Raw genomic sequence first — 25,850 nt, forward strand, 5'->3', positions numbered from 1 at the left:
ACATGGTCAGGGCCAAAAATGCTATAGCCCAATAGAGCCAGTGAGGGAACTTTAAACAGAACAACTTGGTGAAAGTAACTCCGTCTAGAAATACCAGAGTCATGTAACATGGTAAAGAGAAAAATAATCACCTACTAACCAAAAGACAGAACTATTGCCAAGTTAGTCCCCAGGCCTGTTATGTGAGAAATCACAATTTTTTAAGTTATCATAAAAAAAAGCATGATGGCAGAAAATATGAAAAGGGCAGAATGTGAAAAAACAGAATGGCAAGATTACCTCTGGAATAGCAGTTAGTCATTTCATAAACTCTTAACAGTATTTATGCAAAGGTAATTGGCTACACAAGGGTTTAAGGTTCATGGCTGCAGCCATGAACTCATCTGACCTTATACACCAGGGGTCGGCAGATTATAGCCCACTTTTTCTTCAGCCCATGAGCTAAGCACGGTTTTTACATTTTTAAATGATTGAAAAAAAAAAGGGTAATATTTTATAACATAGGAAAATTATATGAAATTCAAATTTTAGTGTGTCCAGGAAGAAAATTTTATTGGAACAGACACACCCTTCATTTACATAGTGTTCACAGATGCTTTCATCTACACCTGGCAGAGCTGAGTAGTTGTGACAGAAGGCTGTATGGCTCACAAAGCCCAAAATATTTACCATCTGGCCCTAAGAACAACAAAAAAATTTGCTGATCCCTTTTACACTCAAGGGATATACTCTCTAATAATACAGAAATATTCTGTGATATCATCTACAGACACAATAAACCGTCACAACTGGCTAAAACTGTGACAATATCACTGACTCCAATTTTCTTATTACCAAATTTGTTACTTGTACTCTTTCAAACTTAAGTTTTATATGGTGGTTTACTTACAGCCGTCTTATTTCCAAATTGTATAGCCATAAAAGAGAAAAATGTATGGGCTTTGTTAAACACAAAATATAATACACTTAAACACTACACAACCAAGGAAATAGTAGTGACAGATAAAATTGATTGGTATTTCAATGGCCTTACCTGTCTGCCATTTGAGGTATTATAAAGTGCTGTCCGTTTTTGTGATCTGAAACAGAAACCAAGCCAAAGTTTTGTTCATATAAATAATGTAGGATCTGTAAAGGACCACCAACATTATTTTCCTAATTTATGTTTTGCAATTAGTATCTTCCCGTAATTATGAATTATGTGGGGGTACAGAAGTTGCCAGATTGGCTACAAATTCCCAAAGACCTGGCCAGCACCAAGGATCATATTCTCATGTTCTTCTGGTACAAAGGTCCAGACATCATTAAGCAGAAAGCCTATGCTCACCCTGATCCAAGGCTTTGTTTGTCCCTAGTATAACTGATGACCTTCGGCCATGGACAGAATGTTTAGGGAGCTGAATTAGCTCAGAGCAGGCTTCCTTCAGCTCTCCATGTGGGAAGGTGGAGCTTCCTCGAGCTTTGGTGGCCCACCTTCAAATTAATCAATTAGTAGACAACAGTCAGGGCTGGTGGTCTTGGTAGATGCAGACAGGGGCTCCATCTCCTACAGTGCTTACTGACTCAGTCCTAATGTGATTTCCGGAAGACACTGATCATATGCCAATGAATAAAGCAACTATACACATTCACATACAGGTTTTTGTGTAAACATAAGTCTTTATTTTTCTTAGGCAAATACCTACGAGGAGGACTGCCAGGTTACAGGTGAAAATGAATGTTTAATTTGGTAAGAAACCACTAGACCTTTTTCCAGTCATTTTGTTTTCCAATCAGCAATGTATGAGTTACAGTTGCTCTGCATCTCCCTCGGCACTTGTATGGTCAGTCTTTTTTGATAAAATTTTAGTATCCTAATAGGTATGTAGTCGTATCTCACTGTGGTTTTAATTTGCATTTCCCTAATGACTAATGATGCTGAGCTTCTCTCTTCACGTGCTTATTTGCCATCTTATATTGTCTTTGCCCAGTTTTTATTGGATTATTTGTTTTCTTATTCTTGAGTTTTATGTATTTAGGTACAAATATTCTGGATCCAAGACCTTTGTTGGATATATGATTTCTACATCTTGTAGAAAATATCACATAGAATTTCTTCTTCAAATGTTGAGTAGAATAGTCTCATTTTACGTGCAAAATTTGAAATGTGAATTCCAAACACTTAAAAATATCCATTAAGAATCATAACTGCAAAGCTTGCAAACCATATGAGTCATAAACCATATTTATCATATTGCTATATGACAACACCACTTCAGCTGATGCACAGTACTCACCAGTGAAATCATCTGGGCTGGGGTTTTCTTTAATGGAATGTATTTTTTTTTGATGAGGAAGATTAACTCTGAGCTAACATCTGTTGCCAATTACCTTCCTTTTTTTGCTTGAGGAAGACTAGGCCTGAGCTAACATCAGTGCCAATCTTCCTCCATTTTATATGTGGGTTGACGCCACAGCACAGCTGATGAGCAGTGTAGGTCCGCACCTGGGATCCAAACCTGCGAACCTGGGCTGCCAAAGCAAAGTGTGCTGATCTTAACCACTACACCATGGGGCCGGCCACTTTAATGGAATGTTTTTAAGCACAAATTCAAATTCTTTAAAACGTAGGATTACGTATTTCTCCCTTTCTTCTTGGGTAGGTGTTGGCAGTTTGTGGCTTTCAAGGAATTGGTTCATTTCATCTAAGTTGTCCAATTTATGTGCATAGAGTTATTTATAACATCTCTGCATTATCCTTTAATGTCTGTGGGGTTTGTAGTAATATCCCCCATGTGTATTCTTTCCTTTTTTCTTTGTCACTATGGCTAGACATTTACCAATTTCACTGACCTTTTTGAAGAATTAATTTTTGGTTTCACTGATTTTTTGCTACAGTTTTCCATTCCAATTTCATTGATTTCTGCTCTTATTATCTCCTACCTTCTGCTTGTTTGGGGTTTATTTTGCTCATCTTTTTCTAGTTTCTTAAGGGGGAAGTTTAGATTAAGGATTTGAGACTTCCCTTCTTTTCTAATGTAAGAATTTAATGTTATAAATTTCCTATAAGCATTGCTTTAGCTGCATCCCACAAATTTTGATATGTTGTATTTTCATTTTTGTTCATCTGAAAATATTTTCTAACTTCTCTTGAGATTTCCTCTTACATCATGGATTATTTAGAAGTATGTTTAACAAGCAGTTGAGAATTTTCCAGTTATATTTTCATTATTTATTTCTAGCTAAATTCCATTATAGTCAGAGAATATAATTTGTAGGATTTTAATTCTTTAGATTTACTAAGGTTTGTTTTATAACCCAAGAAATGGTCTATCTTGGTGAATGACACATACTTGAAGGGAATGTGTGTCCTGATGTTGTTGGTAGAGTATGCTATAAATGTCAACTAGATGCAGTTGGTTAATAGTTTGGTTTCAGCTCAACATCCTTGCTGATTTTCTGTCTAGCAGTTCTATTACTGGGCGAGGACAGCTGAGTCTCCAACAATAATTGTGGATTTGACTTTTTCTCCTTTCGTTTTATCAAAGTTTGCTCAAGTATTTTGAAGCTCTGTTGCTGGGTGTGTACACATTTAAAATTGTTATATCTTCTTGGGGAACTGACCCTTTTATCATCATATTACGTTCCCCTCCTGCTAATTTTCCTTGCTCTGAAGTCTACTTTGTTACTGATAGTAACATAGCCACTCTAGCTTTCTTTTACTTAGTGTTTGCATGGCATATCTTTTTACACATTTTTAATTTTAAGCTACCTATATCATTATATTTCAAGTGGGTTTTTTTGTAGATAGCATATAGTTAGGGCTTGTTTTTTTGTTTTAAATCCACTCTGACAATCTCTGCTTTTAATTGGTGTGTTTAGATCATTAATGTTTAATGTAATTACTGACATGTTTGGATTTAAGTCTACAATTTTATTATAAGGTTTCTTTCTGGGCTTCGGTTTTTTGTTCCTCTCTCTCTCCTTTTCTTTTTTTTTTGAATTTTTTGAATCAAAATATCTTCTGATTATTTGAGTAATTTTTACATTCCATTTTAATTTATCTCTAGAGTTTTTGACCATATATCATTGTGTAATGTTTCTTTTTTTTTGGTGGTTGTGCTAGGGATTATTATATATAACTTTTTACAGTCTACTTAGAAATACTATCTTACCATTTTAAGAAGAATGCAGAAATCTTATCTTCATATTTCTTTTACCCTCTTCCCTTTTATGTTGTAGTTGTCAACACTGACATATACTGAAAACCCCACCAGACAATGTTATAACTTTTGCTTTGAACTGTCACACATATCTTAAAGAACTTAAGAGGAAAACATAATCTAGCATATTCATCCAGATACTGTTTCTGCTGCTCTTCTTTCATTCCTGAAGTTTCAAGATTCCTTCTGGTATCATTTCTCTTCCACCCAAAGAACTTTTTTTTAGCGTTTCTGTTAGAGCAACTAATTCTGTTTTCCTTCATCTTAAAATCTCTTTATTTTGCCTTCATTCCTAAAGGTTACTTTCACCAGAAATGGAGTTCTGGGTGACAGTTCTTTTCTTTCAGCACTTTAAAAATATTGTGAAAATACTTCCTTTTCATCTCCACGGTTTCCGATGAGAAATCCATAGTCATTCAAACAACCGCCTATATGTTAAGCGTCACTTTTAGATGTCTTCTTTGTCTTTGGTTTTCAGCAGTTTGAGTTTGATGCATCTGAGTGGGGATTTCTATGAGTTTATCTTGTTTAGAGTTCTCTGAGCTTCTTGAATCTGTAAGTTTGTCTTTTATCAAATTTAGAGTTTTTAGCCAATATTTCCTCAAATATTTTTCCTGCACCACACTCTTTCGGATCTCTTTCTGGGAGTCTGATAATACAAATGTCACCTTTTGATACTGTCTTATTTTTCTCTCTCTTGCTCAAACTGGATAATTTCTAGTAACCTATTTTCAATTCACTAACTCTTTTCTTTGTCATCTCCAATCTGCTATTAAGCCCATCCAGTGAGTTTTAAAATATTAGTTATTGTATTTTCAGCTCTGACATTTCTATTTGTTCTTATCTATCTTCTATTTGTCTGCTGAGACTCTCTATATTTCTATCTGTTTTAAGAATGTTCAACACTTACCTCTTAGAGCATGTTACTATCTGCTTTAAAATCTCTGTCTGATAATTCCAACATCTGTGCTCATGTCTGTTGACTACCTTTTCCCTTGCAAGTCTTTGGGGTTTTCCTGGTTCTTCATATGCCAAGTAATGATGGATAGTATCCTGGACATTTTGAATACTGTTGTGAGACTCTGAGTCTTCTTTAAATTCACAGAGAATGTTAACATTTTTGTTTTACCAGACAACTAACCAGGTTAGGTTCTGCCTCCTGGGCCAAGTACTGACAGAACAGAGAGAGGAAAAAAAAGCAGTCAGGATTCCCCTCGTGCTCTTCGTCAGAGATGTAGGCACCCAGGGGTGCTACTGCTGTTGCCACTACTGCAGCCACAGGATTGCCTAGGGGCTAGGGTCAGGGAAAAAGGAAGAAGGAAGAGAAAAAAACCCCAGGGGAATCCCCCTACATTCTGTCCTGTAGAAAAGTCCCATTTCCTGCTCCTCAGACCACAAAGAGAAGGCTTCTTTGCATCTGTTCTGCAGTTCCAGGCTTCAAGCTGTTGTTGAGGTCATATCAGGAGTAAAATAAACAGGACACTCACCACCAGCTTGATGGTACTTTGAGTTCCCTAGTCTACCAGCTAGAGTCGTTAGATAGCTACTCCATGCATTTGGTCTCGGGTTTTCAACTGTATTCATCAGGAGACACAGAATGAGATGTGCTTACTCTATCTCACTGGCAACCAGAACCACATCAGGGACTCAACTCTACTGTACAACTAGGGTGGAGAACCACTGTATACATGTATTGGATTTTCTATATCAGTGGTTGGCGAACTTTCTGTAAAGGGCCAGTAAATACTTTAGGCTTTATGGCCACATGGTCTCTGTTGCAACTATTCAACCTATTTAACTGCCACTGTAGTGCAAAAGCAGCAACAGACAACACGTAAATAAATGGTCATGGCTATCTTACAATAAAATTTTATTTAAAAAAAAAACAGGTGATATGCTGGATTTGGCCCATGAACCATGGTTTGCCGATCCCAGTTCGACCTCACAAATAATGGTAGCTAACGGCAAAGTTCACTTTTGAATTTCTTTCCATTCCTTAGATAGCAGAATTATTTAAATAACTACAAAAGTTATTGTTTGCTCTTCCATTCCTAGTCCCATTATGCACGAGAACTGTGCACATTCAGCTTTGGTTCCATTACACTCTTTGATTCTTGAAACAGTCACTACTCTAGAGCTAAAATAAAGTTTAAAACCAAAACTCAAGGAGATTTGACTGCTCTTATATCTTTCACCTATAACTGAAAATGCCATAGTTATTATTTTGAACAGAAATCGTTATTCACAATTTTCTCGAGGATTTGTTAAAGCATAAGTCATAAATAATAGCATCCCAACTCGTTTTTCCAGAGACTCACTGACTGGAGGTGTAGAGAGGCTGCTCTCCTTTCACTCACCTGGTTTCCTGCCACAGAGATAGAAGGCCAGTCTGTCAGTCAGCTCATACTGTATTTCTACAAGGCGTTCTGCCAGCTCATGATGCCCTCCTTGCCTACCAAGAGAAAACAAAGTACCATTTATAGTGCTCCCCAGCCACTGGCTCTACAACAGAAAAATACAGAGACATCTCCTGAGACAGCTGAGAGATTCATCAAACGTGACTTCTTGGAATAATCAACCTTTTTGTGTGGGGTAAACTGGCAAACTCTACTTTGATTCCCACCTTTATAAACTGTTTTCACAATCTGAACTATCCCCTTTCCTTTATTAATTTATAAGACAGGTTACTTAATAAGGAATTCAAAGACTCATGAGAGGAATAAAGAATAACTTTATCCAATGAGGTAGAAGATAAAATTAATAAATGGTCTAGGGTAGAGGTGCTCAAAAATTAACTAGAGTGCTTTAAAAAATATACACATGTCCAGGACCCACCCTTGGAAATTCTGAATCAGTAAGGATGGAGTGAGTGCGGACATCAATATTTTGAAGAAGGTCCTTCCTCTAAGTGCTTCTGAGGCAGTCAGCCTGACTCTGGATGAGAGTTTAGTAACCACTTCAAGGTCTCTGATTCAGGGAAAGACAGACGAACCTACTACACAGCTCACACCTGTGGCTACTCTCACGTCCTGATCTTCAATTTCCATAACAGAAAATATTAAGTTTGCCTTTCTTCGTTCATGAAATAACTAGTTAAGCTGCTTGAAATCCTTTCAGTAACAAGGCATATAAATAAATTACTACACTGAAAGACTATTATATGCAAGGTACACATGAGAAAATTCCAAGGTAAGTGATAGTATCACTTACTAAGGGCTCTCTTCCTCTTAAAAGATGAAGTCTAGTTTCTGCCAGTTTCTCTTCCCACCATTCAAGGCACTACAGAATATTCTCCAACCTATCACCCATCTTTGATTTCTGCAATGCACACTTTTTTCCTCATTTTTTTAACACCTATGAAATGAGGAAGTATCCTACAATTGACAGTATATTATCATTTAATTAGCCGACTTTTTTAAAAACTGATATATGAAATAATGATGACCTGTACAATCAGTGGAATCTCAGATCTGATGAAATACTGTATTCCTCAATACCTTAGCTCTTACTCTTCCTAAACACACTCTGCTCTACCCAGTGAGGTCCCCTGCTGTGCAGAACATGCCCTGTCCACCTTTCTGCCCTGAACTTGACTCACAGCTTTCTTCTTACCTGGAAGGCCTTAGCTCCTCCTTCACACATCCAAATCCAACTCCTTCTTCAAAAACCAACTAAAGAATTTCTTAGTGATTTGAGCCACAAGGAAGAAGCCCTACAGATGCCTTTTAAGACAGTTATCCATTTTGGCAATCAATTCCACATTATCTTGCCTCATTTAACTCTTTCATACACTTATGAATCATCTCCTTCATGAGACAGTAAATTCTGGGAGGGCAGAGTTTTGTCATTTCACCCATTTTATTCTCTGCAGAGTCAATACAGTGCTTTGCAGTCAATAAAGTTAATTTGGAAAAAGAAGGAAAGATGGGGGCCGGCCCTGTGGCCGAGTGGTTAAGTTCGAGTGCTCCGCTTCGGTGGCCCAGGGTTTCACCAGTTTGAATTCTGGGTGCAGACATGGCACCGCTCATTAAGCCATGCTGAGGCGGCATCCCACATGCCACAACTAGAAGGACTCACAACTAAAAATACAGAACTATGTATCGCGGGGCTTTGGGGAAAAAGAGGAAAAATAAAATCTTTAGAAAAAAGTTTATCAGTCTAAAAAAAGAAGGAAAGATGATCCAGCAAGCACCCAGACATCCACTACTTAAAACTTACAATTAAGATTTCACTGTACTTGTTTAATCACATATCTATTCATACAGATTTGTTTTTAAGTTCAAGCCATGACTAAAAGTATTAAAAAATGGAGGAGCGAGTTCTGCAATTCTTGATACTTAATTTGGACTCTAGGGCTCAAACACCACTGCATTATAAAGGACCATATGGAAGACCGGAAGCTAAGCACACTGACTAATGGTTCCACCTCCCCTGACTCTGCCAGGCTCTCACTCATATGTTTTTGAACCCTCTTATCTGTAAAATAACAGAATGTAAATCTTTCAAGGGGTTAAATGTTAATCATAATCATACACGATTTAGCTACTTAACAATGAATCATACATGACATAAATAATCCCAGAGAAAAGTGACAAGAATCTAGGTCTCTTACCTTGCATAATCAACAGGAGTTTTCCCACTAGAATCTTGTGTGCCTGGGTCTGCTCCATACACTGCCAATAACTCTGCCTGTAAAATCTGCCCTGCTTTGGATGCAACATGGAGTGGGGTGTTTCCTTTTTCCTAAGAATCATTAATAAAAAGTAGACAGAAAAGCAAATTAAATAAACTAAAGGCTGCACGAATACAACCCACTTAGTTTCAATTTAATATGTGAATCAATTCATGCCTTCTTACAGGGTGAAAGAAGTTGGCTTGTGCTCCTAAAGATAACAGCCTTAAACAGGTTTCAAGGTTCCCTGTTCTCACGCTTGAATGGAGTTGCTGAAAAACATACAAACAAAAAAGACTATTTGTGAAAGGTGTAAAGGGTGATGTCCTAGAGCAGCTGGCAGACCATCCTAATCTCCGCTACGTCAGTAACATGTAACCCGTACCCGGCTCGGTAAGGTGGATGGAGCAGTCTTTCCCTTGCTGCTCACAACCACCCCTGAGCTCTAAGGCGGGGCCAGGCCCATTTTACTGATAAGAAAACTAGGGCTAGGAAGGCTGACCTGCCCAAACGCACGACCTGTCTAAGTGGCACAACCAGACCCTGAGTGAGAGGCAGTATGAAGAGGTGGTCAAGTATGGCTCTGAAGTCTGACAGACCTCAATTTCCAACCATATACCTCTTAAGCTGTATGCCCTTGAGGAAGTTCTTTAAGCAATCTGAACTTCAATTTCCTCATCTCTAAAATGGTGGTGATAACGCCACCTATTCACAGGGTTACTGGAAGCAGACAAGGATATAACAAAGTGCTCAGCACAGAGCCTGGTACATAGGAAACACTCAAAGAACACAGCTGCTATTATTATTATAATTACTGTTATTATTTGTTGTTGTTGTTATTGAACCCAGGGCTTTAGGGCTTCATATGATACACTATGTAAACTACAGGATTCTGCCTGATACCACACCCTGTCCACAACACTATTCTTGGCCTTGCATACAACGCTTTAACAGAGTCTTTCAGGGTGTGGGATAGGCCTGTGGTAGACCAAATTCTGTACTATTGCAGAAAAGTTCTTATACATTCAGAAGATAAGCTGCCTTCCTCCAGGTCTAACCGAGACTTGTCCAAAACACAGTAACGTTTATCACAGGAATGGAGAAGTCTACTCTAACATCTGCATCCGAGTCTTCTTTTTTTAAGTTAACTTATTTTATTTTTAAAAATTATGGTAAAAAATGTAAACTAAGTCTTACTAACAATTACATACATTTCTATGCAGTTTAAAATTCTGAATTGTGAGTGCTCATGCTCTGTGTGAGCCTTTGCAAAAAGCAGTGCTTTGAAGATAAAGATGTGTATTTCTCATGGCATCTCTCAAAAACATGCAAAGGCCCACATAAAGTAAACCAGCTACTCATTTTACAAGTATAATAAACCATCCTGTGGACTACAGCTTTGAGTCACACCCTGCTTCCTGAAGATCCTACTCAGCATGCAACCTAGAAACCTGACGAAGTCCCACAAACTTTCTAGTCCCTTCTAGAAACAAACTCTGAGATGATTCCTATTTCAAAGTTAAAAAACTTACAGAAATATCATTTTAAAACCATATCTGAAAAACACAAGTAGTTTTCTAGATACTTATTTTTCCTCTTCGCCCCTGCACCTCCACTAACATGAATGACTGCCATTTGAATTCAGATTAAAGATGAAACCAATTGCAAAAAAACCTGTTATTAATTATTTAGTGTACAGAAAGGAGTTTTTGTTCACTTATCTTTTCTTCTTTTTTAAGTTTTTTTCAAACAAAACAATATACTGTTTCATCCAGCCGTTTTCAGGATTTTAAAAGGTGTGACCTACCTTACTAAGATCTTTGGCAGTCACACTATCGTCATCCCGGCAGGGCAAGCGATGGACAAACGCTAACATCTGATACTTGGCTCTGATGAATTCTGCTTTATTAGGACTGGTTCGAAAACAAAAAAGAAAACAGTTCACTTGCAGTTCAGATACAACATTCCCCATTCTTTAGACTATAAAAAGAAGAGGAAGTGACCCACATCCCCCACTCAAGAATAAAATGGACAATACTGAAGTAAGTTTCAGCAGTGTGTAAGCCCTGAAGTCTGAAAACATATATTAGTCATTACAATGGCCGGGACTGCAGAAAACCTGCTTTTTATAGCATCTTTCTTCTCTGTGTAATTTTCTTAATTGACCGAGCAACGTTGTGAGGAAGTGGCATTTCATCCCTTCTCGTAGGTGAGGCATCAGGCAGACTGGAGCCCCAAACCTAGATTTCTGATCTGACTGCCTCTTGTTTGTGCTCTTAAGCTTAAATCTGATTACACCAACAACCCCCAAGCCTTAGTCTCAAACTGGAGAAACCATTGACTTGTGCTGGGTAACCATGCAAAAGAGACGGTCCCGTGCCTGACCTCGTTCTGCATTTCTAATGGCAAAAAGCTCAATGCACAATTGGGGTAACCACCTCCTGTGCTGCCCTTGTGGAGGCTGGTCAAAAACAGCTGTACTCCTTTCAGTGGGCCCCACGTGTTACGAAGAAATAAAAGTATTTATAAACATTCCACTCACTGTACTTTATCCTGTGGATTAGCTTTACGTCTTCCGCTCATAATAGACGCAGGGTCCAGCAAAGAATGTTCCCATATAGAATTAGCACCATTATTATACAAGGTTTCAACCATCTAAAACCAAGCAGTATAAAATCATATTTTAATTTCTGTCCACAAATATTCAGTGGGAATAAGTGACTGAATTGATTTTTGCTTGAAAGCAAGGCCCCACTACAAACACTAGCCTGACTGGGATATCATGCACATTATTATTTTCTGATTTTAGAATGAGAAAGATGAATCTGTATGTAGGATTCAGGTTTGACCAGAAGGATAGGATTTAGGATAGGTAAATACTTAAACGGGTTTGATTATATTTTTCTTACAGACTATGAAGGAAGAATACTCTGACACTATAGGGCAGTGTTTCCCAAGCCTGATAATCCAAATACTATTTTCAAGATTCTTTTTTTTTTTTAAGATTGGCACCTGAGCTAACATCTGTTGCCAATCTTCTTTTTTTTTTTCTTTCTCCCCAAAGCCCACCAGTACATAGTCATATATTCTAGTTGTAGGTGCTTCTGGTTGTGCTGTGTGGGACGCTGCCTTAGCATGGCTTGACGAGTGGTGATAGGTCCATGCCCAGGATCCAAAGCACCAAAACCCTGGGCCGCCAAAGCAGAGCACGTGGACTTAACCACTCAGCCATGGGGCCAGCCCCTATTTTCAAGATTCTTAACAACCCAGTACCACCTAGACTATCCACTTAATGTTTTTCTTTAAATTCATTCATTTTTTAAAAACTTTTACTAGCAGTTATGGTTTGATGTGCTAGTTACAGTTTTCTTATGTACTTAAAAATAATGCAACGATTAAAACAAATATTTGAGTATTACCTACATCTGTCTTGAGTACCACCATTGGTTCACATGCCATACTTCGTGAATTGTTCTTTTAGGGTCAACCCTGGCATTTTAAACTACTCCTCTCTGGACTTTATTCAGATCCTATAATAAAATCTGTAAACACACACCTGAGAGCAGTAAACACCCACTTTCACGTGAGAATGAGCTGTTAGAATTTCTGAGCAAAAGTTATGACTCCTGACATGGCCCCAACTGTTTTTCACATTACTGGAGATATTGTCACATCAGAGACCTAGACCTACTTGTTCTGGTTCCTTGGTTTGCATAGGCAAGTGTAAGGGACACGCTGTGCAGCTGCCATAGATTTAGTAAAACATGTACTCAAGACAAATGAAGGCGAAACACTTGCTTAATTCTGAGTTCCAACAGAATTTCAAAATAGAAGTACACGTGACATGACACTGGACCCCAAATAAAACAAAGAGCCCACTTAACACTTAGCAGAGCGTTAGGCCATCAGTCAAAACATGTTAACTTAATTTGGTATCTAACTAGTAATAAGAACTTAAGAAAACTTAAAGCAGATGTTTCAGAAATTTCTGAGGAATCCCAGTCCACGCTTCTATCAAAGTAAGAAAAAATGTTCTAAAAATATTAGCAGGTCCTCAGGAATAAGTAGATTAATGGAAAGTTTCTAAGGCAATAGCTTTCAGAAACATTCATCATGGTATGTGGAAAAGATGGACTGTTTAAAAACAATTTCTGGTGACATTCTAGAAAGTCAGCACTGAAACGATACCAAGAAATTTTAATGACTATATGCCTATCTATAATCAAGATTTTTTGGGACAAGTTTTAAATTGGGAAGGAACCAAATCTTTTTTTGTTTTTGAGGAAGATTAGCCCTGAGCTAACATCTGCTGCCAATCCTTCTCTTTTTGCTGAGGAAGACTGGCCCTGAGCTAACATCCGTGCCCATTCTCCTCTACTTTATACATGGGATGCCTGCCACAGCATGGCTTAGACAAGCAGTGCCACGTCCGCACCTGGGATCCGAACTGGCGGACCTGGGCCACCAAAGCGGAAGGTGTGAACTCAACTGCTACGCCACTGGGCCGGCCCCAAGGAACCAAATCTTAAATGATGAATTCAATGCTTATATCTATATATAGCATTGATGGTCATGGCACCTCTGTTCAGTTTTAATTCAAACATTTTTTGTAAGATTTAAGAAATACAGTAGGAGAAGTTTTAGTTGCTAAAACAATAAGCTCTAAAAACTTAAATTATAAACCATGAGAAGAAGAATTCTTATCCTACCTGAAGCAATGTTGGAGGCCATGGTGTGTGTTTAAGATGCCTCACTTGAGAGATGTGGCGCCCTAGACTCCGATGGACACTGCAGCACTCGTCACATATAAAAGTTCCCCTATTTACTGATGCCCAGGAAGGATCTGGAGAGAAGAATGAAATCTCAGTGGCAAGGATACTAGTTGGTTGCTTTTACTGACAGATGGCAAAAGACTGAGGTATGGTTTTTCCAGAAAAGCAAGACATTTTTGTTGTTTTAGTACACTAATCAACACATCAAGCTGGTGAGCTTGTCTGATGATACCACCTGTCTTGGCTGACTGGGTACAACATTAACTGAGACTGAAAACAGAAGCTGAAGTTTTTAATAAGCAGTTATCTCCTTTCTGGTTCAGGGCCACAGTCTGTGGCCCTAACGTGATCTACCGTCTCAGGTGCATGCTCTGTCATTCAACACGAGAAGCAAATGGAGAGGATACCGATGAATCATTTCGAATCCATCTCCACAAATGGCAAGATAATATCACTGTGACAGTGAATAATCCACATAGCATTATCTGAAGAAAATGGAGAAAAGACTGCTACAAGTCGACAAGCCTGCCTGCTTAGCAGAAAGCTGCGAGTGACAGAACTAGAAACCTGTGCAGCTTCTGTGGTTCTGAGCACAGGCTGGGAAACCTGGCCCCTTCCACTAGGAAACATTCTGCTATTCACTCGTTGTTTTAAATGAACTACTGAGTCCAATCTTGCAACTGATCCGAAAGAACAGAAGCTGTAACAACAGCAGCTTCACAGAGACGAAGATGTAAAATAAAAATGAGCAGTATTTTTTAGTGTATGTACAATACTTTTTTCCTGTGAAGTCCCACAGAGCTTCATTACACATCCTTTGAAACAAGGAATAATTCACACTTGAGAAGCAGTAAGAATAATTCACACTGGGTAAGTAAACAAACTATTCAGAAACCCCAAATAAAGACAGACCACCTACATTTCATCAGACTCACAATGGGGTGACAATAGGTGCTATTCAAGCTGCTTGGTCTAAGGGTTATATTTTAAAATTCTTCAATGTCCACAAAAATCTCTAAAATGCATGTACACCATCTCTACCATTTTTAACAGTTTATGCAAACTCTTTCCAACCATATAATGAAAAGCTATGGGATTTCACTCAAAGACAAATCCTGGGAGTCAGAGAGTGTGGTGGTTAAGAGGGTTGGCCCTGGAGACAAGGAGTCCAGGGTCTGAACCCCAACTCTGCCACTTCTTGCACAATGATCCCAGGCAAGTCACTTCTCTGAGCGCCCTTGCCATGGATCAAATGGGAATAACAACACATCTCAGGGTAGTGAGGATATAAAGAGTAAATAAAGTTCCTTGCAAATAGTAAGTACCCAGTAATATTAGCTGTTATAGCTTTTCCAAATTATTTTCTAAGCATTAGTCAGATATTTTCAAGAGCACTGGAAAAAGTTTTTGATTGTTAATACTTAAAACGTCAAACGTTTCACGTGAACACTAGCTAAAAATCTCAGTGGAGTTTTCAGGTAGTTGAATTCAGAGGAGGATATATTTTAAATGAACTAGATTTGTTAAAAAAAAAAGTACAATATTTACTAAGATGTGATCATGGTTAGATGTCTATGCCATGCAACAAAACGGAAACAAAATAATTCAATGAACTACAACTCTGTCAGTACTACTATACTATTCTAAAAAGCAAAGGTTGGAAATATCAAGATGAAGGATCCCTACCAAGATACACAACAACCCTGCTTTTTGCAGTATAGTATTACTCCTAATGAGAAAAAAGACTGTTTTGAAGCATAGCTTCGGTTTTCACATATCATTCAAAGGATTTACAATATTCTTGGAAGAAATTAAACAGGAACAAAACAATAAGGATTTAATACACATTGAGCAAGGTTCCTGATTAATCACTTGAGCATCACGGATCAGAATCCCATGGAAAGAATACTAGAATGTTAACAACACAGTAAAATCAAAACTGAGTTCGTAAGAACGAGGTTGGGTGAAACCCTTTCAGTTTATCTGAATGTTTTATGCAGGGCTTTTCAACTTGGGCTCCAGGAATACCACAAATCAGCTTCAGAAAAGTCTGTGACCTCACTAAGAAATCTTAACATAAATTCCACATGAAAGAGTAAGTGCGTGTGCATTTTCTGGGGAGAAGGCCTCAGCATTCACCAGAATCTCAAAGGAACCCTAAAGGTAACTCTTTCACTAGGGCTCTGCAGAAAAGGCAGTACAAATTCCTAGCTGCTCGAGTTCACAGAACACTTCAAGGTAGCCTAATTATATTCAAAACAGGAAGGAAGTGACTCAAGTCTCTGTAGATTAGGCATATGAGACAACAACTAAAACGATACAATGGAAGAGAAAATGTTCTGAAATGCAGAAAATGCTGCAGAAATGCAAGACAGTATTTAGGGGGGCAGTGGAGGAACAGTTTTCCTCGGCCCCCCATCATCCATTGAGAAGTAAAGAATACACATTCCAAGAGGAAGTCTGAATCTAGACTCATGAATCAAACACATCACAGAAAGTTCAACCGAAAACAGGCAAAAAAAAAAAAATAGAAAATAAGGAAGCGGAACAAATAACATTTTGAGAGACTACAATGGAATTTGTATAACCCACACTAAGCTCGTTTACAAAACACCTGTTTTTAAACTCCTCCACCTCTCTCCCCCATCTTCAAAGGAAACTGGTAACCCCACTTACACTATACAGGCCGTGAAATAACCACATAAGGTTTGAGTTATCACAGTACTATTGAAAAGCAGTCTCCACTTTCATATGACAAGATGAAGTTCAGAACAGTTGCAAAAACGCTAGCCCTCAATGATTTCATTAAGATGGTTTACTGGATGCTACTGTGCCAAGGAAGCCATCTTACCTTTGAATTATTTCAAACTCAAAGCAGATAAATCCGAGCTCCGAAAACAGCAGAGAGACCTGCCAATTCTGTTCCAACTGCTAAGATGGATCTGAACCCTAAATCTGGAAATTACCCAGGGGAAAAACGGTTTCCGCCTTTCAGTGCCCCCACATGCCTATACTGCCTGAATGCCCAAATGTGTCTATTTGCCAGCGATTTTGCGTTTGTTTTGCAAGCTGCAATTAATGTATGATTTAGAAATTCACCTCTAGCTATAAGAGACTGCAAACGTTCTGCACTAAAGAACACAATTCAAAAGAAAAAAGAAAAAAAAAAACACATAGATGAGATGATCTTAAGAATATTCACTGAATCTTCCTAACCACTGAGCGCGGTACTCCCGATTATCCCCATCAGAAAAATGAGGAAATCAAGGCTCGGCCAAAGGAAGTCACCAGGCCAAGGTCACCCAGAGGCAAAATCTAGTTTGAACTCAGGCCGTTCATATCCCCAAACTTGACACATGCGTTGCCTCCCTCCTAAGCACTGGTGGCGTTTGCAAGACCCCGACGTCCCGGGGATTCTCGCCGCTGGAGCGGGAGCCGGGATGGCAGGAGCGGGGAAGTCATCGAGGGGGTCCTCTGGAGAGTCTTGGGGGACGGAAGCGGGGGGTGTCGCCCACTCCAAGCAGGGCCCCCTCGCGGGAAGGGGGTCTGGGTGGCTGTGGGGAGGGGAGGTGACACCTGCAGCCTCTGGGGGCCGCAGCCGGGAGGACGCTCGCACTTTACTTCTGTAATTGGCCTTCCCGCGGATTGCCCAAGCCCCTTCCTGTTGGGGAAGCGGGCCTGTCCCGGCCGCCTCCTGCCGGCCCGGGATGGAGGAGATGCGAGGGACGGGAGGGACCGGAGGGCGGCGGCCCCCTGCCCGCCCGACTCTGACAGGCCCGGGACGGTTCCCGCCCCAAGGCCGCCCCAGCTCCTCCTCGTCGCGACCCCGGGCATGAGGTGCTGGGCTCGGCCGCCGGGACCCGCCCGACCTGAGGGGGCGGCCCCGGGGCAGGGGTCCCGGCCGGGAGAGCTGAAGGGAGCGGGCCCGGCTGGTGCCACTCACCCGGCCCGCTGCAGTCCGCGCACACCTCGCTGCTCCGGAGCCGCTTCGACATGGCTCCCGCCTCCCACCTGCCAGGAACCAGGGGTCCCGGGACCGCGAAGGCGGCGGCGGCAGCGCTTCCGCTCTAACGGGTCCCCGCGGCGGCGCTGGCGGTGGCGCCTCTCCCCTCAGCGCCTCGCAGCCGCGGCGAAGCGCGCACGCGCGGGGAGGTGCCCTTGGGCGACGGGCGGGTCATGTGACCGGAAAGGGCACGCTGCCCTGGCGCCATGTTGAGTGAGGGCAGATTGTGCGCCGCCCTCCCCCTCCCCGGTCCCCCCACCGCCCCGCATACGTCTGAATCTTCTTGAATTTAGGTCTCCCTCACTTTGTACCCAGCACTGGTTAATACTAGGGAAAGCAGCAAAATCTAGTGTCCAGAACTCTCCAGCCACAACCTTCCTGAGGCAATCAATAGCAAAATCACAGTATACCTTCGGCCAAGTTCATTCATTTATTCATTCCTTTAGTCAATAAATATTTCTTGAGCATCTCCTATGTTCCACACACTGTTCCAGGCATTGGAGAAACAGCAGTGAGCAAAGAAGACGAAATTTCCTGTCCTTATGGAGCTTACATTCTACTGAGATAGATCTACAAAAAATTAAGTAAAATAAGAATGTGTTAGATGTTTCTTTAGGCTGCAGTTTTAGTCTCATCTGCAAAATGAAGTCAATGTGTTATCTACCTCTAGCCCATGATTTGCTTTAGCATGGCCTGCCACCTAAGAATGATTTTCACATTTTTGAAGGTATAAAGAAGGAAAAGGAGAAGAGGAAGAGGAAGAAGAATATTCGACAAAACTCATATATGATGTGCAAAGCTAAATATTAAACTATCTGGCTAAGGACAAATGGAATAATTTACAGAAAACTGTGGTGCGCCTGCGCCATATTAAGCCCTCAATAATAGTAGCTCCTATTATTATTAGTGTTTGGTATTCCTATTATTGTGTAATCACAACTTTAAAAAAATAAGACTAGGTAAGCTAATTTATAGGATAGTGTGAGATAAACACGATGAGATGAGTTTAATCAGTGTGAAAGAGAGAAGAGATGTGACTCTAATGCTGATGAAATATTTATTGTGTGTTATATGTCAACACAACTCTGATCTCCATTCAGTAAATATTGGATGCCTATTATGGGCCACATACTATTTTGACTTTAGGTACTCTGGTAACAGCCATTGTGGAGTTTTGCAACTAATGAAGAAGACAGACATTCAATAAACATGGGACAATGAAGAGACAGAAGATTAAGTTGCACGAGGTTTCTGAGAGGATACGAAGTCGTGGAAGAGGTGTCAGAAGCACTGGTCTTCACTCCATCTCTCCATTCTGATAAATGTGTGGTGTGGGAATAACCACATAATTCCCACACATTCCAGTTAGAGCCTCTGGGTGCCATCCTGATGCTCCCGCAGCCTGTTTTGGTTCACAGACTCACAAATCTTCTGGACCCAACATGTGTGGAGAATGGATTAGGCCAGGATTCTTGGACAGCTGTTGTCGCAGGCATCTGAACAGCTGGATGTGCACAAGCAGGGGAGGCAGAGGGTGTGCTTTCAGGATGCATTAAATAACTTCGCCCAGCTATGTGGTCTAGTTGCAGACAGCTGTGCAGACTGCTCAGGCTGGTGAGTAGCTTTAAGTTGATTCGGTTCTTCATTAAATCAAGGAGCTATCGTGTCTTAGTTGAAACCCAAAGAATGAACTTAATATTTGCAGACTTTGGTCAAGTCTGGGTATTATCTATTAGTCCTTTCAGCCATAGCCCCAAATTCAGATGGCTAGCTTCAAAAATAAATGACACTCATATGTGGAATAAACCACCACCACAGGTAACTGTGAATCACAACCCAGTTCAGACTTCATGTACAACAGTGGTTCTCAACTAGGGGTGATTTTTGTCCTCTAGCGGACATTTGGCAACATCTGGATACATTTTTTGAGGAGTGCTACTGGCATCCAGTGGCTAGAAAAGCTAGGGATGCTGTTCAACATCCTACAAAGCACAGGACAACCGCCACAGAAACAATTAACCAGTTTAAAAGGTGCCCAAGTTGAGAAAGCTTGAGAAGGAACTACCCTCTTCTTATGCAAATATTTAATACTACTTCTCCAGAGTTCATAACTCCCCCTTTAAAATTGGTGTTGCCCACTTCCAAAATGGCTTCTAACCAATCGTGGAAGCATCTGCCCTGGTCCAAAAAGGCTGCAAGGGAGTCAGTAGCTGGAATGGTTTGGTCCGGGCGTCTGTTGTCACCCCCTGACCGCAGAGCCAATGGAAGAGGCCCAGTTGTGGACCGAACCACGTGCGGTTGCTGGAGCAGGGGGAAAGGGGCTGGGAACGGGCAGCCCGAGTTTTCCATGTCGAGATCCTGGGCTCAGGGAGAAATCTGAGTTGTTTGGGCGATTATACAGTGCTTTCCGCTGTGGAGTCGGAGATGGGTGGCACTGGGCGGACTCCCCACCGGGTGGCTCGCCTCGCCTCCCCCTCGCCGCGGCGTGCGGTGGTTCGCGCCGCGCACTTCCCTGTTTGGGGCAGTTCGGCCCGCAGAAGTCGGTTCGGGAGCTGTCAGCGCGGCCGGAGAGCGGAGGGGCGCGGGGTGGGCGCGGCCGACCGCGTCCCCGACCCGGCCCCCGACACCCGACTTCCCGCGCGCCCGGCCCCCGGCCCGCTAGGCCCCCCGGCCGCGGCCCGCGCCCCTCGCCCGCTCGTCTCTTCTCTCTCTCGCCGGCCGCCCGACGGGCGGGCGCGGGAGACCCCGCCGGGGCTGAGGCTGGGCCGGCGGGCGCTGAGGGCCCGGCGGCGGCCTCCTCGCCATGTCCTCGGCCCGCGACGCCGGCGGCCACTTCCCTTTGCACCTCCTGGTCTGGAACAACGACTACCGGCAGCTGGAGAGGGAGCTGCGGGGCCAGGTGAGGCGCGGGCGGGGGGAGTCGGGGGTCGTTTCGCCTCCCTGAGCCCGTCTCCAGCCCTCTGCCCTGGGGCCCCGCAGAGACCCTCAATTCTGCAGCCGTGGGACAGTCCTAATCGGACATGTGTCGAGTGCTTAACTGTGTGCCAGGCCCTGTGCCAGGGCTTTCTGTCCAGGATCTCTCTTTGCCTTTCCAATAATCCCAGGAGGTGGGTACTGTTATTATTACATTTGACAGAGAAGGAAACTGAGGCTCTCAGAGGTTATGTGTCTTGCGCAAGGTCGCCCAACTAATAATGCCAAATGGGGATTTTTAACTCTGGCTGGCTGGCTCCAGAGTGCACCGTCTTAACCAGTGAGGCGCCACTGCCTCTCTCAAAGACATGGGACAACGCACACCCCTCACCCTACCCACCGATTTTGTAAGGAAGGGCTTGGTTGGGTTTAGAGTCCAGGTTCTAACTCGCCCTGTGACCTTGGGCAAGGCATTTTCCCTCTCTGGCTCAGGAAGGCTTGATGCATACCAAAGTTTGAGAATCACCGGTGCCCAAGATCCTTAAAATGCCTTCCTGTTCTAAAGCGCTTTGATTCCTCGTCTTACTTAATGCCATCTCTTGAAAGCACTGGTTCTCAGTCGGAGGTGATTTTGACGCAACCCCCGCCCCGCTATGGTAATGCATGGAGACATTTTCGGTTGTTACAAGTCGGGGGAGTAGGTGCTTCTGGGATCTAGTGGTAGAGGCCAGGGATGCTGTTTGGCATCCTACAGTGCACAAGACAGCCCCCGACAACGGAGAATTATGTGGCCCAAAATGTCAGTGGTGTTTTCCTTGAGAAACTCTGCTTTAAAGGCATCTCAGCAATTCTGGGAGTTTATTGGTGGCCTCAAGTTATAAGCTAACAGATTTAGTAGTTAGGATAAGGATTTGTAATTTTTTGGTATAATTGTTCCTGTTGACTTCATTTTATGCGGTGTGCTAAAGTCCTGGGTTTTGAATGGCTTGGAATTGACGTTATAATTGTCAAGAAATTTTAGAGGAAAAGGAGCATTGATTTTCTTTCGGTTGGCAAGATTTGAGCAAAGTCAGCGTCACCCTGTTTGGTGAATGGTTACTGCTAAACATGTTCTTCCACCCTGCCCTATTTCTTTTAAATCTGTTAAGCACCCACTGGAAGTCAAAAGTCACTCTTTTTTCATTTAAATCCTCTGCCCAGACAGAATAAACTTTTACTGTGCGAGTCAATGGTCTTAATTAGATCGTGCCCCCAGAGTAAATGATTCACCATTAGGCATCCCAGTATACTTGATGGTTTACTTCCCTTTCTGCTACTAGACAGGACTCAGAGGGAATCCTCCATCATTTTGCTGTCAGCTTGGACACTTGAAAAATCATCAGACAGCCCTGGTTTTTAGGTCTGCTGGCTTTGCATCTGCACTTCCTCAATATCAGAGCTGACCAGCTTCTTGCGAAATATTGTGATAAAGTACAAAGAAAGTCTCGGACCTAAAATCCTTTTAATACAGAGGTTCATCATCGTCATCAAGCCACACACTCTTTCAATACCCATTTTTAAAAACGGCAGGCTTTCTGTTCATTGGAGGTGAAGAAAAGAGTTTAAATGAAGTGCAGTTTCTCTATAAAAAAAAGAACGAAGTCTTGGTTTCTAATCTAAAATGTGAAATAGGTGAATTCTCTCTTTTTCCTGCTGTGATAAAAGTGTTCATTGAAAGTTCTGTGGGCTTCTTACCTTAAAAAAACGTTAGGGACATTTGTGATTAAAGAATTATAATTTTGCGGCAGATTTTCCTGGAGTAAACTGGTGCTTAGTGCATTCGACTGTCAAGCAGGTGAAGGAAGAATAGTCATGCTTGCTGATTATTTGGTTTTGACTTTGTCCTTGGTTATCGCTGTAGACCATTTCACAGTATACCTGTTCCCTCTGAGGAGGTAGTTGAAGTGAATTCGTAAAGAACATCTTGATCGTGGAAGCATGACTGTCATGATCACGTAATCCAATTTCAATCCTGAAAACTTGGCCATCGAGGGGCTCGAGATGAGGTTGGCCTCAAGGGAGTGCTACCTGTGCTCAGAAGGGGCTCACACTTGGTTTAATGCCCTGCTGTTACTGTCTTGAAATTCTTTATTTTTTTGAATACGGGGCTTTGCATTTTCATTTTTCACTGAGCCCTGCAAATTATGTAACTGGTTCAGGGTCAAGAAGTTGATAATTGGTATCAGAAAAATATGCGGCAGGAAATATTTTGCTGCTTTCCTATTTATTGAGATTTTCTGTCGATCGTGAAACAGCTGCCTACTTCTGTGACGTGGAAGCAGGTAGGTTAATGGCCAGTACTAATGCTGATTCAATTGTGAGCTTGGGCATGTTATTTATGCTTGGTGAGTTGTTTCATCACCTGTAAAAATGGGGAGCGTAACACTGAAAGCTTGCTGTTTTGCAGGCGTTGTACTGAAATGCCATATATGTGCAATTTTAGATTTAATTCTCACACTAGTCCTGTAGGGTAAGTGCTATTATGATTATCATTTTACAGATAAGGAGATGGAGGTGGAGAGGCTCACCTGCACGCTGAGCCAGTGGCCAAACCAGGCTGTGAACCCAGAGGCTCAGACTCTGCCCTAATCCTGTGTCCTGAACCCTTCCACTATCCTTCTTTCAGTAAAAGTGCCTGTGTTTCAGAACTGTGGAAAATAAAGCAGAGAACAGATCTGAAAGTGCAGACACGTAGAAAATGGGACCAATATCATTTGCCATAGTTGCTGCTGTTCTTATTATAATCATCCTGGGTATTGACCTTCTTTTATATATGATCCACTTTTTCTACAAGGAACACATATTGGTTGCGTAATTAAAAGCAAAAAATTCCTGTCTTCCCCAGCAATAAAACCAGCTGTTTCACTTAACGTTTTTTTGCCAGTGAGTTTCTGCTGTCCATTCCTTCATTCCTTCCATCCCACGACATGAGCGAGACTTGAAGCAGGCACACTGGTAGCTGTACGAATTTCATTTTGTTCTCGGAACAGCAGCACAGAAAGAATCGAGTTTAGCCAGATGAAGAGGATAAGCACATGTCTCGGAGCGTGTGTGAGTCAGCCCCAGCCCCACTGTTGTGCTAATAACTGCAGTTTGCTGTTTGTGTAGCTTTGCCAACTATGAGATTGTTTCAGGCTTTCCATGTTTGCTCAGCAGAAGCACTATATTAAGTGCCTCTTAACCCATCAGCTCTTCTGTCTTTAATATTCAGTAGGGCCTTCAAGTTGTTTGGTACAGTTGAAATGATTTATGTTATGGTTAGGTCATTTGTCATTTAGCTAGAGAGGTCTGTTCAACATCTTTGGCCTTTTTCCCGATGCTGGGGGAATGAATGAAAACTTAAAGGGACAATGCAAAGGTCACCTTAGACAGAGGAGGGAAAACCCTGGGACTGAGTAGGGTGGAGAGTGGCAGATGAAGCTTGACTCTAGGGCCAGCCCCCTGTTAGGAAGCCAGCAGGTGAAAGCACATAATCTGGGCAAGAGGAGGAGGACATCCTAGGCAGCAGCAGTGCTGGGAGCCCGACGGGGAACCACCCTGGGGTTCTCACCCCAGCCTGCGGCAGGCCAAGTGAGGCCACTGGGCACACATTCAAGTCGGTGCCTGTTGGCTGGAGGCCTGCCATGAGCCCAGGCCGGGCATGCAAGATGAAGAGCTGGAGACTAGAGCCTCCGCAGAGGACCAGAGCAGCATGAGAGTGCCCAGGAATGAGGGTGGTTGACTGTGTTGAGAGAATGGAGGGCCAGTTAACAGGCTTTTGCTGGAAGCCCCTAAGAGGTAACAGTGATGGTTTATGAAGCACTTACTTTGTGCTAGGTACCAAGCTACAGAAGAGTTGAGTAATTCATGGAGGCTGGTGAGGGACCTGGAAGTGGGCCTGTCGTCTGGCTCTGCAGCCTGCACTCAAAGCCCAGCCTTGTCCTGCCTCCAGAGGACAGCCGATGGTAAAGAAGGCTTTCAGCAAGAAGAATTGGTGGTCTTAAATGATCAAATAGGAAGGAGATGTGCAGAAATCTCATGCCTTTTCTTCTTCTGGGGCACTATGATAATTAAAAGGGGGTGCATATTTTTAATTTGGTACAGCTCACAATTGAGGAAACTTAAAGGAAAAACTTAAACGAGCAGGTTCAAAAGTGAATTCCAGTTAAATTCTGAAAGCTTTTGCTCACTGAACTAATGCTGTTAGTTGAAGACCCTATTAACTGTAATGAAATTGGAACAAATCCCTTTTAGGAAGAAAGTGACAGCTTATATGAATCTGCGTGGTGTGGGAGTATGATATAGGAGCTGACTCTCCTAGTGCTGACTGTGGGGTTGCCTTGTGCCTTTACCCTTGTAAGAACTCTGCAAGGTAGGTGTTTTTTATTGTTCCCGTTTTACAAGGGAGCAAACTGAGGTTCAAGAGAAAGTAAGCAACTTGTCAAACAGTATATAGATGATAGATTAGTTTTATGTATTACATAAAACATACATACAGTGATTTTTAAAAACATCTTTCTTGCAATATAATTCACTTACACAGTTCACCCATTAAAGTGCATTATTCAGTGGCTTTTAGTATATTCACTGAGTTGCGCAACCGTCACCACTATCAAATTCCAGAACATTTGCATCACCCCAAAAAGAAACTCCATACCCCTTAGCAGTCACTTCTCATTTCCCCCCAACCCCTTCAGCCCCAGGCAACCACTAGTCTCCATGCTGTCTCTATAGATTTGCCTGTTCTGGACATTTCATATAAATGGAATCATGTAATATGTGGCCTTCTGTGTCTGGCTGCTTTAACTTGAATGATGTTATTGAGGTTCATCCACATCGTGGCATGTATTGGTACTCCATTCCTTTTCATGGCTGAATAATATTCCATTGTATGAATAGACCACATTTTGTTTATTCGTTTACCAGTTAATAGGTATTTGAGTTTTTTCCCACTTTTTAGCTGTTATGCTGCTATGCACATTTGTGTACAAGTTTTTGTATGGTTGTGTGTTTTCATTTTTCTTGGGTATATACCTAGGAGAGGAATTGCTAGGTCATATGGTCACTCAATGTTTAACTTTTTGAGGAACTCACAACTGTTTTTCAAAGTGGCCGCACCATTTTACAGTCCCACGAGCAGCGTGTGAGGGTTCCAGTTTCTCCACAGCCTTGGGAATACTTGTCATTGTCTGTCTTTTTGATTGTAGCTGTCCTAGTGGGCTTGAAGTGATATCTCGTGATTTTGATTTGCATTTCCTAATGATTTGTGA

The 25,850-nt window shown here is 41.9% G+C and overlaps 2 protein-coding genes across 20 annotated transcripts in view; one reads left to right on the top strand and one right to left on the bottom strand.

Annotated features, from left to right (window-relative positions):
- GIT2 (GIT ArfGAP 2) overlaps positions 1-17,796 on the bottom strand; it is a 47,986-nt gene extending 30,190 nt beyond the window's left edge. For 11 of the 17 annotated variants that reach the window (XM_070516249.1, XM_014867768.3, XM_014867766.3 and 8 more), the window contains exons 1-8: positions 17,590-17,796; positions 13,584-13,717; positions 11,417-11,529; positions 10,682-10,787; positions 9,060-9,146; positions 8,815-8,945; positions 6,560-6,654; positions 1,034-1,079 (exon numbers count right to left, since the gene is read on the bottom strand). In XM_070516249.1, the coding sequence (XP_070372350.1) occupies positions 1,034-1,079; positions 6,560-6,654; positions 8,815-8,945; positions 9,060-9,146; positions 10,682-10,787; positions 11,417-11,529; positions 13,584-13,717; positions 17,590-17,641 (764 nt within the window). In that variant the 5' untranslated portion in view covers positions 17,642-17,796. The remainder of the gene's footprint in view (positions 1-1,033; positions 1,080-6,559; positions 6,655-8,814; positions 8,946-9,059; positions 9,147-10,681; positions 10,788-11,416; positions 11,530-13,583; positions 13,718-17,589) is intronic. The other 6 variants (XM_070516250.1, XM_014867767.3, XM_070516247.1 and 3 more) reach the window with 1 other exon arrangement.
- A 2,518-nt stretch (positions 17,797-20,314) lies between these two features.
- Positions 20,315-25,850, top strand: part of ANKRD13A (ankyrin repeat domain 13A) — a 30,448-nt gene continuing 24,912 nt past the window's right edge. For all 3 annotated transcript variants that reach the window (XM_014867792.3, XM_014867791.3, XM_044775700.2), the window contains exon 1: positions 20,315-20,548. In XM_014867792.3, the coding sequence (XP_014723278.2) occupies positions 20,453-20,548 (96 nt within the window). In that variant the 5' untranslated portion in view covers positions 20,315-20,452. The remainder of the gene's footprint in view (positions 20,549-25,850) is intronic.

Source organism: Equus asinus, chromosome 8 (assembly GCF_041296235.1).
Source record: "Equus asinus isolate D_3611 breed Donkey chromosome 8, EquAss-T2T_v2, whole genome shotgun sequence".
In the NCBI taxonomy this organism is placed as follows: Eukaryota; Metazoa; Chordata; class Mammalia; order Perissodactyla; family Equidae; genus Equus; species Equus asinus.